General features: G+C 38.6%; 1 protein-coding gene across 1 annotated transcript; it reads right to left on the bottom strand.

Moving 5' to 3' along the window:
• Nucleotides 1-613: 613 nt before the first annotated feature.
• Nucleotides 614-11,958, bottom strand: LOC149406682 (uncharacterized). Its single transcript, XM_089617344.1, has 11 exons — nucleotides 10,363-11,958; nucleotides 9,834-10,277; nucleotides 9,546-9,657; nucleotides 7,662-7,885; nucleotides 3,132-3,228; nucleotides 2,970-3,060; nucleotides 2,458-2,576; nucleotides 1,967-2,049; nucleotides 1,634-1,769; nucleotides 1,264-1,562; nucleotides 614-1,186 (listed from the first exon to the last, which is right to left on the bottom strand). The coding sequence occupies exons 1-11, from the start codon at nucleotides 11,956-11,958 to the stop codon at nucleotides 839-841; spliced, it is 3,549 nt and encodes a 1,182-aa protein (XP_089473470.1). The 3' UTR covers nucleotides 614-838.
• Between the last annotated feature and the right edge of the window lie 490 nt (nucleotides 11,959-12,448).

The raw sequence follows: 12,448 nt of genomic DNA, 5'->3' as shown, positions 1-12,448 counted from the left end.
CCATACCGACCGACGTCTTAATACCAACAACGAGAAGAGAAAATTACTCAACAAAGGTAAACAACGACATGCTTGAAATTATTCTAGACCTGTTAGAAGAAAAAAGAGAAAACGTCAGATTAAGAAATCTAGCTAACCAACAAAAGGTTTCTCGGTATTTCAACAGGAAAGTCCGACCAAGATCATTCAAAGTCGGCGACAAAGTCCTCAGAAGAGTTTTTCTCCACACCAAAATCCACCAGGAAGGAGCCTTCAACGCAAACTGGGAAGGACCCTACATCATCCGAGAAGACTTCGGAAACGGGGCCTACCGGCTACAACAGTTGAGCGGCGATATGGAGAAAAACCCCTGGAATGCTGAGCACCTTCGCCAATTTTACGTTTAAATTTTTTATTCGTTAAAATTTCAAAAAGCGGCTTGGTCGCATGTATCGCGTTTACATTTTCGAAAAGCGGCTTGGTCGCACGTACTTATAATTTCAAGTAATTGTTCGTCTTTCATTCCTCTGCTCGGAATGACTTATGTGGTCAGGGAATCGCATTATGTATTATTTATCACGTTATGTGTTAATTATCTTTCATTTCAACAAAGTAAACTGGGCGGCTAGATAACTAACAAACAGTTTTTTAGAAAATATACCTAGTAATACTTTACTTTGCCAAAATTTTGAAACTTAAGTGAATTTACACAAAATATAGATCCAACCAAGGATCATTTGTTCAAATCCCGAAAGGGAAAAACGAAAATTACATAATAAAGATCCGACCTCGGATCAATTGTTCAAAACCCAAGCGGGTTAGCAGAAATCAAAAAATAAAACAACAACAAATATAAATTCTACTCCTGGTCGCCTTCTTCGCTGGCCCTTGACTCCGAGTCGAGATCGAGATCCGTCGCATCCAGAGTAGGATTCTTCGGACCAAGAAGCCAAACAGCCTCGGTCATTCCAGCGGTATAGAGATCATCGCGCATATCACGATAATCGTCGGAAGCTTTGTACTCTTCCACCGCCGCTAAACGAGCAGCCTCAAGGTCTTCTCGGAACTTCCGGGTTAGCTCAGACCTAACCTTGGCTGTCTCATCCCTGGCAGCATCTCTCTCCTTGAGGAATCGATCATTCCTTTGTCTCAGGGAAGTGAGCTCGGAGCCTAGCAGTCCGACGAGACCGGTCATACTGACAAAACTCTGCAACGAGCAGATGGTCAGCCTCAATGAGCTATCAAAAAGGGGAAAAAGTGCCGACTAGACAAGTAAAAACTTACCGAAATCGCCGAATCGGTGGCCTGGTTAAGCCTCTCCAAAGGCTCGAACCTGAGAACCTCCTGAACCTTCTCGGCAGGGAAACGCTCGCGGAGGAAAGTGACAACCGGAGCCAAAGGATCAGAGGCAGAAGAAGGCTCGGCCAGGCTCTTAACCGGAGAAGAGCTCAGAGGCTCCGAAACCTTCGAAATAGACGAGGCCGCCCGCTTGCCGGCAGCCGAAGCCTTAGAAGCCTTGACACGTTTCGGATTGGGAGGGATCAGCTCGGGAGCGGATTTCTTTTTCGCCATCTGAGCAATCTCTGTTAAGAAACAAAAATGAAAATGAGAGAAGAACATATGCAAGTTGATAAAGGGCAAGTAAAATACTCACTTGAATAAGGGTAATAATAATATTGGTCGAGCAGGTCCGGGTCCGATAACAAAAAACGTCGACCGATCAGCCTCTGAAAGATCAAAAATTTCCGAGTGAAGTGGTCGCTCGTCCTCGGAGTATTGCGGAAGGGAACCTGGAACCAAACATAAAACATATAAGAACCCAGAACAAAAGCCTGGCTCAGATTATCAAACGAGAATTCTGGACCAAAATCACACCCAATTACGAGAACGAAGCCCTTATGGGGCACCTTTCATAAGAAGCGTTCCCTTTAACCCAAAAGAAATGATCTTTCCAATTTTTCTGGCTGGTCGGCAGGCGAGTAACCACCTTAGACTGATCGTCATTGGCCCGAGCATAATAGTAACCATGCTGCCCTGGGGCCGACTTAAACGAGTAGTATTGCGAAAAATCTTGCAAAGTGACAGGGCGATCATAAATTTTCGCCCACAGCACGGCCATCCCGACGAAGATCTTATACACATTGGGGACGAGCTGGGTAGGAGAACAACCCAGGTCGGAAACGAACTGGGAAATGAGAGGATGCATTGGCAACCATCCGATCACGTTCAAAATAGCCCTATTGAACGCAATCTTTCCGACAGGAGGCTGATCGGCTCTCTCGTGTTCCAAAGGTGCCGAGAGGATAATTCCATCAGCTATCTCAAATTCCTCCCTCAACCCTTGTATATATTTCTCGGTAACCCGAGAAGTCCAAACCTTGGCCGAAAACTGGCCCTCTTTCCGTTCAAAGACCAGGGCCTCTTCCTCTTCCTCTGGAAGATCAACCCCAAAGGTCCTCCCACTTGGACCCGGAATACCTTGAGAGCAGCCCTCTCCTCGGTCTTGCGAAAGAGAAAGGCTCGTCGTATCACGAGATTCCGACCCGCTCTCCCTCGAAGAAGCGGACGAAGACGATATCTCCACGACCATGGTGTCCCTACACGACAGGGAAGACGAGTCAAAAACCTTTTTCTCGTTATCAACCCCCTCGGACTCAGGACTGGGAGGCACGCATGATTCATCATATGCCATTACAGGACGGTCTCATCCGATCTCTGGGACATGATACCACACGGGACTCCTGAGGAAAGGAAACTTGGACCCATCCAACAAAGTAACACTATCGGGATCAGGTTCCGATCGCCGAACGACGCGAGGATCAAAGCTTAGATCAGGACGCGCAAGTCCTCCCATAGCCCTAATGAAGTTGAGAAACTAAGATTCCTAAAGTCCGAAGGGTCCGAATACGATAAATAAAGAAGATACCGATCGCCGAACAACGATCTCAAAACAAAAGGAATGTATCAAAACGATGATAAAAAGACCTTACCCGCGAGATTGAAGATCGGAAGATCCGAGCAAAAACGAAAAAGCCAAAAGCACAATCTGAATAAGCAGATCAAGCCGAGAACGCTCTGAGACTAGAATTTAGAAGAAAAAGCGAAATGAAGTCAAAAGTTGAGAAAAGGCCTTATATAAAGACCTCACGAACGGCGAGGATTAAGCTTGTCCAGGAAGCCAAACACATCTGACCGTCGAAGCAAAAAGACGCTACGGTTCAGAAAGGCCAAATGACAAACGACGTCGTCCTGTAAAAAGAAAAGAATGAAGAATTCTACTCGGATCATCCCGAGACGAGAAAGCAAAGATGAACACGGTCACGAAGCAAACCGAAATAGTTCCTTACCATTTTTGCTAAAGAAAAAACTAAGAAACTGGAGGGCAGTTGTTACGGGATAAATTAGTCAGACTCCGAGCTGGCTAGTCGGACTACCGAGCAGCGAGAAGAATCCAGCACCGAGCTCAGGTTAAGTAAACCCAAGGGCCATCCATTGAAAAGGAACGAACCGTTCATAAGTTAAGAACGAAACCCACCGATCAGAACTTCGAAGAGAAGAGAAGAACGTGGGTCAAAGACTAGTCAAAACTAATAGAAAACATGTTTCAAGCTCTAAAACGCACACCTTGACTGTTCAGGAACCACACGAGGAGCATTAACCGCCCACCTCAGAGAGAGGCGAAAGACAGTTACCCATAACCGTCCAGAACGTGGGATTGATCACCCCACGTTCCTCAGAATAACCGTCAAAGACACGACCAGACGAGTATAAATAGAGGCAGCAGCACAGAACGAAGCACAGACTTTTTACATACTTTCTTTCACTTGAAATCTCTAGAAAACACTGCTCTCTTGTATTTGATTCGTCTGTATAAAGAGAAAGTCTCGCCTAAATCACCTCTGTACTCGGAGGTTTCGTACTCGGAGTCTGTGTATTTTCGTGAGATATTGTTGTACTAATTTTACAGGTCAACACACTCAATCGATGAGGAGAACAAGCTCAATAACTACGGTCAAGAATACAGGTTTTCCATCAATCATGTTGGTCAAAATATATCTAATATTGAAAAAGGAAAAAAAAAGTATAGTTTAGTATCAAAAGGTCGATCAGTTATGAAAAAAAAAAAAAAAATCAGCTCGTTTTATACACTCTCATCAATTTAATGTTGACGTGTCGTTGATGGAATCGTGATTAAAAAAAAAAACAAAAAAACAATGTCAACTCAAGAATAAAGTATATTTTTTTCCACGTTTTATACTGTGCTATTTAAATTTATTTCCTAAAAGATGTACACGTTTGTGATGAATCTGTATATATCATCTTATCACCTCTAACTAATTTTCATTAATTATGACGATCGCTGAGAAGTTTGTAGAAATAAAACAGTAAATCTAATTCGATCTCCTATATCTACTTTGCAATGATCTCAAAAGAATGGTCGGTTCCTTTATGCAAATGAAAATTTTAACTCAATATTGAGAATATATACTGATCATTTTATACTGCATATTGATCACAAAATATAACATCATGACTAAAAGTACCCCAATCAACTTGTGTTTTTTTTTCTTTCTATGACTTGTGCATGAACATCGAGATATTATCCTTTAGTCCAACACCAATATTAGCGAAGAGCACAAACTGAAATTGAATATCAATATTATCAGTCATGTTTATCGAGATACCTAATAAAGTGCGTCATCTTAATATGAGTTAGATGATGTGGGCATCAGCAATTAATTAGTATATCATATCTCTCAACTACGAAGATATTATTTTCTATATTTCAGAAAAGCTTGGAGAGATGTACATTATATATATATTAATATAAATGCATTACTCTTTGTTATTTAACTGATCTGGATAGAAAGGTTCCTTTTACCCAACGCATATTCTTTATCTTCTGAGGATAGCGTAGCACATTCATATATACATAAGCATGTAGATATTTTTATATATACATGGATATAATTATATATGTATTACAATTAGTTATAAAATAATAAGGACATTGCAAGTGTCACAATAATATGCTTAATCCTTTGGTCATACAACAATGCATTCACGGCAATTAAATCAAGGAAATAATATTTGATAATTCATTCTATATTTTTGAAATTAAGTAGCAGGCCCAAATCTCATTTGGTTCTTTAAAGAATTTTTGGTCCGAAACAGTGTCTAAACGTGACTTAAGTTCAAACTAACTTTTAACTTGGTTCTAGATGATTTTGTATAGCAATTTTTTTTTTTTTTTTTGGAATAGAGATCACTTCATTCACACACATGAACAAAACTTAAAAAAAAAAAAAAAAAAAAGCTTCAAATGAAAACTTAAAAAAAAAATTCAAGCTTCTATTGTTGATATTTATCAATACCGAGAATTTCTCAATTCAGGTGCGTTCCTCTTCCTTTAACAATTACCTTAGTAGGCATTCCGTTAATAGTTCCTTCAACTCATTTTGCAGTGACTCATGAATGTCATCATTTCAAGTGTTTCTTGCTCGTTTCAAGAATCTGCAAAAGATTGAGATTGAAGGGGACCATGTTATTTTATTGACAGGTTAAGATCTTGACATAATATGTCCGAATAGTCTCTTGCCTCCTTTGTTTATTTTGTTATTAGTCCTTTTCCTCCTTTGTTTACTTTGTTATTTATCCTGCTTCTCATTTACATTACATATCTTTTCAATGGATCCTTAGAACTGTAAGCGTTGCTGCAAGTGGGATATGTAAATGGGCTATGAACAGTTTGGGTTATGGGTTCTGTTGTTTGAATGAGGTATCAGCCTCTATTCGGGTTCTTTGTTTGGCCGAAGTCAGTTCTCTGTGTTTTTCTCTCCTCTTTTACTTTCCTCTATTTTTTTCTCGAACTATACATCTCTTTTTTTTCAGACTCTACTCTCTCCATGACGCAGCTCCGTCTCTGTAATAAAAATAAAAAGCGACGGAGTTTGAAAAAAATAGATTTTGTTTTATGGTACCCTTAAATAGTTACGAGTAATTATCTAATTTTTAATTTTACAACTTTATCATTTGTCAATTTTGATTGATTTTGAAATTTGTTCGTATGTCAACAAATTTAGGCTTTTTGATGATTGTTGACATACATGTCAACAAACGACACAATTTATTGACATAGATGTCAAGAAATGACACAATTTGTTGATATGTGTGCTTGCAAAATCTGTTCAACCACCACTTGATTCTCTTATTTTGTCTTGTATTTTTTTTGTTCATATTTATTCAATATCTCATAATAGATTTGTTGATTAGTTTTTGAATTTCGTTAACGTTTTTGCGTCTATATATCTTTATCGACAACTACAGTCAGATTTTTGTTCGACGATTTTTTGTCATATATGCTAACAAATGACGCAATTGTTGACATATATGATAACAAACGACACGATTTTTTTGACATAGGTGTCAATAAATGATACGATTGGTTGACATAGATGCCACCAAATGACATTTTTTTTATTAACCACAATGCAACCAAATCACAAACTTTACATAATTGTTGTATTTTTTTTTGGTGCTTAAAAAACCGTACCATCTAACAGAAACTATATGTTACAAATCTATTAATTTCAATTGATAACACCTTTTTGTTTTAGGACAATTTAGATATTTAGTCCCCCTTTGGCCCTATAAAGCTATGACATCGTACATAACAATCTAGGTGTACTCATAAAGTGTAATGTATAAACTTTTTTAAACGCCCGACTTGTGAATTTGAACAAAATGGACGAGTTTTAATTCAAATTCTTGTTGCATATGAGACGTCCTTAAATTTTAAATATCTTGAAAAGTGATAATATTTAAGGTCGATAAAATTTCGGAATGAGAATATTCGAGTGAACTCGATAATATTTCCGAATAAAACTATTCGGAATAGACTCGGAGATTTAAAAATCTCAAGAGTAAAAATAAATTCCGAGATCCCTTAAATATATTCAAGATAACGGGAAATAATAATAATTTTCTCGGTTATTTTTCAAGATTATTTTTAATTAATTAAGGACAGGATTGCGAGATTTTATTTTAAAAGGACTTATGTGCAACGTTTTGAAGGACGAGATTGAAAGAAAAAGAGAAAAATGGGTCGTTTTAGGAGAGTCGTGTCAAGGAATTGGTGGACCACTTGTTCACGTGTGGCGTGACGAGAGAGTGCCACGTAGCCAGTGGCGGAGCCGGGAATTGGATTCAGGGGGGACCAAAAAAAATTAAACAAAATTAAAGATACATAATATATAATAAAAATATCAAATTCGATAAAAATATTACATATTTCCACGACGGGTTTTAAATTTATCAAAACGATCTATAATGACTTCATTATCAATACAATAAAAAATTTATTTATTAACATAAATAATTAAACTGTCGTTCAACCACTGATCTCCAATACGATTGCGTAACTTGGTCTTCACGAGATGCATTCCATAAAACACTCTTTCAACGCTACCAGTCGCAACCGGCTAAATCAATGCCAATGTCAATAGTCGGTAGACTAAATGATACACCTTATCTCTTCCCATTTCAACCAATTTTTTTTGCAAGATGACTAATCCCGTTCAAATATGAAAACTCTACACTTGAGCGCATATCAACAATATAGTTTTCAAGTTGATCATCAAGTTCCATGAGCTCAATTTCAGAAAAATCTTTTGGATAATAACCAGCAAGTTGAATAAAATGCAAGGACCTTTTAGCATGTACCTTCTACGCACGTCATCTTGGACATTAGGATGATAATTCAAAATCGGAATCCTTAACCCCGGATCGGTAGCGAGCACTTCTATGTTGACCTCCAAATCTCCACTTATCTTCTTTGCACGTTTAGCGTGTTCCTCTATTAATGTCGTTGTTGAGTCTACTTTTCTTTTGAAATATCTCTCCATATCTATACTCATAAAAAAAATCAACATCAAAATGATTAGAGAAAAAAAAAATTCATTTGGGACTTTCATCAAACACATAGTATGCATTAAAATATGGGCAATTGGCGGCATAAATACCTGAACTTTACGAGTTTATACACTTTAATACCACATCTTTTTTTTTCGCGGCTAAAATACCAGACGTTGGTTTTTAGCACCATCGTTAAGCTGAAAACGTTAAATGCCGACGTGGACTCTCACAAGTGAATAAATCGACAGAAAAAAGGGAATTAAATTTGGAAAACAATGTAAAATAAAAAGCCCCAAATTTGAGAAACCCACATTCGAATAAAACCCCCAAATTGAGCAACCCCAAATTCGAAATAAAATCCCCAAAACCCTAAACTAGAAATTGAATCTCATTTCGCTTGCCCTTTTTCGGTTGTTCGTCGTCGTCGTCGTCTTCTTCACATCGTCGACTGTCGGTTGTAATGGAAGATGAGTATTCGTCTGCAAGTGGGCGTCGAAGCTCATCTCATACGAACTCGGGTAGTCGTTTTCGTCGAGGTTCGTTACGTGTTCGTGATGAGTTGTGCTACTGTGGAGTACAATCAGTTGAGAAGACCTCTTGGACGAATTTAAACCCCGGTCGAAGATTTATGACTTTCGATAAGAAAAATGTGAGTTCTGCAATTGTTTCAACTTTGTTGATTTTATTTATTTATTTTTTTCCCATTTCAGTATGAAGGAGGGTGTAAATTCTTTAGATGGATTGACATGGAAATGTGCGAAAGATCAAAAGAAATAATCCCAGGATTGCTCAGACGAGTCAATCAGCTAGAAGATGAGATTAAGAAATGTAGAATGTATGATGAGATTGTGCAAGCTGAGGAATTGAAGATTGGAGTGTGTCGAACATGTCAGTGGAGAGCATTCATCGATACGATTGTAATGGTTGTTTTCATTGTCGTTGTTGTTGTTATTTTGGCTGTAATTGTGATTTGAATTGTGATTGTAATGGTATGGATATTTTTGGCTGTAATGGTATGGATATATTCTGGTTTGTAATGGTATGGATATTTTTGGTTTGGTGCTATATTCTGGCTGTAATGGTATGGATATTCTGGTATGGATATTGTTGGTTTGACTGTAATATATTGACTTGAATTGTAGCTCTTTTTGGTTGTAATTCGATCTGTTATGGTATGAAATAAAATGAAGACTTGAGTTGGCTGTATTCTGGTTTGTAATGGTATGGATATTTTTGGTTTGGTGCTATATTCTGGCTGTAATATATTGACTTGAATTGTAGCTGTTTTTTGTTGTAATTCAATGTGTTATGGTATGAAATAAAATGAAGACTTGAGTTGGCTCAATACCAAAATAAGTACCAAAATAACATCCATTTAAACAACCATTAACATGTCCAAAATAAGTACCAAAATAACATCCATTTAAACAGCCATTAACATGTCCAAAATAAGTACCAAAATAACAGTGCATACTTGAGTTGGCTGAGTACCAAAACAACAGTGTAGGCTTGACTTGGCTGAGTACATTACAATACCAAAATAACATCAGCCATTAGCCATTAGCCATTACAAAATAATAAAACCTAAACATAACTAATGCATGCTTGAGTCGGCTGAGTAGATGCTTGACTCGGCTGAGTAGATGTTTGACTTGGCTGAGAAGATTCCCTCACTTGTTGTCTCTTTCGTCGTTCCTTTCTTTGAGTAGTAGCTTCAGATGGGTTCGTCTTCACCGGTCTACCCCTCTTTTTGGGTTGGCTAACCTGCAAACACAAAGACAATCCAATTAAGGAATTTTTTTCTTTTCAAACCAAGTCAGGATTTTACAAAAACCAAGTCAGCAACTTCAAATTAGACTGAATAAAATCCATTTAAAATCCAATTAGACTGAAACTCAGTCTGAAATCCTTAATCACCAACCAATGAATAAAATCCCTACCTCGACAACAGGTGGATTGTGACAACTGTTTTTCGTGTGCCCTGCTTGCTTGCATTTGCTGCAATGCATGATAACTCCTTTCTTTGAGGCTTTTGTTCCATGAACTGGATTTGGTCCAAACCCCGGTGCAGGTTCATCGTTGCTCCGATTTCTTTTTTTCTTAGGTCTGCCGGGTAATGAAATGTCAGGTGGAGGCTGAATTGGGTTCAAGCCAGGCTGAGGCCACTTGTCCGGACTCGTCATCGGCTCAATTATACCACTGTAAGCAGCAATTTGTGCCTCTTTTTTGTACCATTCGTCAATGTAGTCTGTGAAATTAAGCCCGCTTGCCCATATACAAGCAAGAGCATGTGGACAAGGTATTCCACTTAACTCAAAGCCCCTACAAGTGCATAACTTGTTCCTTAAGTCAACAGCAAATGACTCTGCTCCACGAAATATAACCTACAATATTCAAGAAATTATTTTATGCAACATGTCTAGCTATCAATACCACAGGATATCAATTAAAGCAAAAATAAGAAATTACCTGGAATTTTGCATTCCCAGCTAGAGTAGTTTGGCAGCGACTAGCTACTCGTTTGTGCTTCTCAATCAATGTTGTGATCCTCTTTCCAACTGGCTGCAGCCACTTCTCAACCTCATTCCGCTTGTTCGTGAAACGACACATCATCCAAAATCGGATCTTCTCGAGTAACGTCACTATCGGTTTGTCTCTGGCAGCCACTATAGCCGAGTTGAAGCTTTCACATAAGTTATTGACCAACATATCACATTTGACATCGATTCTGAAATGTGATTTGCTCCATTCTCTCGGGTTTTTCTTAACAAGCCAATCATATGCTTTCTCATCCTCATTCTTCAGCTCCATCATTCGTTGTGTAAACTCTGCCGGTGTAGTCGCTCTCGCACAAGACGAAAGCATCTGTTTGAGAAGAAGACCACTGTGTTGTTGCTTGAAGTTTGCGTGAAGATGTCTCACGCAGAATCTGACTTCGGCACCGGGGAACACTTCTGCTACTGCAATTTCTAGCCCCTTTTGTCTGTCGGATATCAGGGTAAACCTCTTAGGATTCTCTATCTCAAGATCTTCAACCAACAACTTCATAAACCACTTCCAAGTTGCAGTATTTTCTTTCTCAACCACTGCCCACGCCACCGGATATTGAGAATTGTTTGCATCAATCCCAACAGCAACCAATATCATTCCCTTAGAATAGCCTTTCAAAAAACACCCATCAAATCCTAGTATTGGCCGACAACCTTTGTTAAAACCATCTTTACATGCTTTCAAACTGATGTACACTCGCTCAAATATTCTTTTACCACCTATGAATCTAGTTTTCAACGCAGCAGTGGTACCTGGATTTGTAGCCGTCAATTGCTTGCAATAATCGTCCAAGATTGCATATTGTTCTTTGACTGACCCCTCCAATAGCTCTCTAGCTTTCTTCTTGGCCCTGTAGAATGTACTCTTCGACACATTGCTGAATTTGGTCGACGAAGTCATTTCTCTGAAACTCTGGTAATCCATACTTGGATTGAGTCTGAACTGCTCCATAAAGTGCTTCGACAGCCATGGACTTGTCACGTGTTTGTTGTCGAAAACAATACCACAATCATGCTTATCGACAAGAGTATTAATCCTTACTGTCCTATTGTCTGAATTCTGAACTCTTGCATAAATCACCCATTTACAGCCCAGCCCTCGACATTTTGCTCTGAGTCTTGTTTGGTCGTTAAACACATACTCAAACTCTCTATCACCCTTTATGAATTGTTCTATCAAAACTGTCCTCAGATGGTCCATAGAAGGAAAACCCATACCTAGCTTGAACTCAAAGTCCGTCGAGCTTGACCGCGGGTTATACTCGCTCCAGCACGTCTTGTTTGATGGCTCGTCCACGTCGCTACACAAGCTCACGAGATCACTGCCAGACATAACTCCATCAGACTCGTCGTCGCCTCCATGTACATCAGTGCAAACCTCATTCACCCCCGACCACCAATGTTCAGGATTCGTCCTCGTGTTCTGCAAGTCGTCTTCATGCTCTCCTTCGTCGTTATACTCCTCCTCTTCCAGGTCGAAGTCATCGTCGTCATTCCCTTGTTGATGTTCAGCCATTACAACAGATCGTCGGCGATGTGAAGAAGACGCCGAGGATGAACAAACAAAGAAGAAGAAACAATTTGGGGTTTTACGTTTTGGGGGTTTTTTCAAATTTGGAGTACATTTTTATGGGTTTATTTTATGGGTTTTATTTTAATCCGATTATTTTACATCATTTTCAATTTTAAATTCATTTTTCAGAATCCACGTCGGCATTTAACGTTTTCAGCTTAACGATGGTACTAAAAACCAACGTCTGGTATTTTAGCCGCGAAAAAAAAAGATGTGGTATTAAAGTGTATACACTCGTAAAGTTCAGGTATTTATGCCGCCAATTGCCCTTAAAATATTAGAGAACTCTAATAATAAAAATACAAAATGAGCAATGCACATATGAATTATATATTAAACATTTATCTTTTTAATAATAAACATTTATCTTTTTAATAATAGCCACTTATTCCACTCTCCCTCTCTCATTCTCGGCCACCTCATCATTTCACTC

The sequence above is a fragment of the Urtica dioica genome, chromosome 1, assembly GCF_054948205.1.
Source record: "Urtica dioica subsp. dioica isolate 48M chromosome 1, U.dioica_male_clone48M_v1_H2, whole genome shotgun sequence".
Classification (NCBI taxonomy): Eukaryota; Viridiplantae; Streptophyta; class Magnoliopsida; order Rosales; family Urticaceae; genus Urtica; species Urtica dioica.
This window is presented reverse-complemented; position numbering and strand designations above follow the sequence as displayed.

What these genes read in the sequence shown, in the direction of transcription:
- LOC149406682 (XM_089617344.1), bottom strand. Translation starts at nt 11,958, where the DNA reads ATGGCTGAACATCAACAAGGGAATGACGACGATGACTTCGACCTGGAA. An exon ending in GGACAAGCTTAATCCTCGCC is followed by an intron (nt 3,061 to 3,131) that starts GTTCGTGAGGTC and finishes TCTAAATTCTAG; the next exon opens with TCTCAGAGCGTTCTCGGCTT. An exon ending in TCCGATCTTCAATCTCGCGG is followed by an intron (nt 2,577 to 2,969) that starts GTAAGGTCTTTT and finishes CCTGTCGTGTAG; the next exon opens with GGACACCATGGTCGTGGAGA.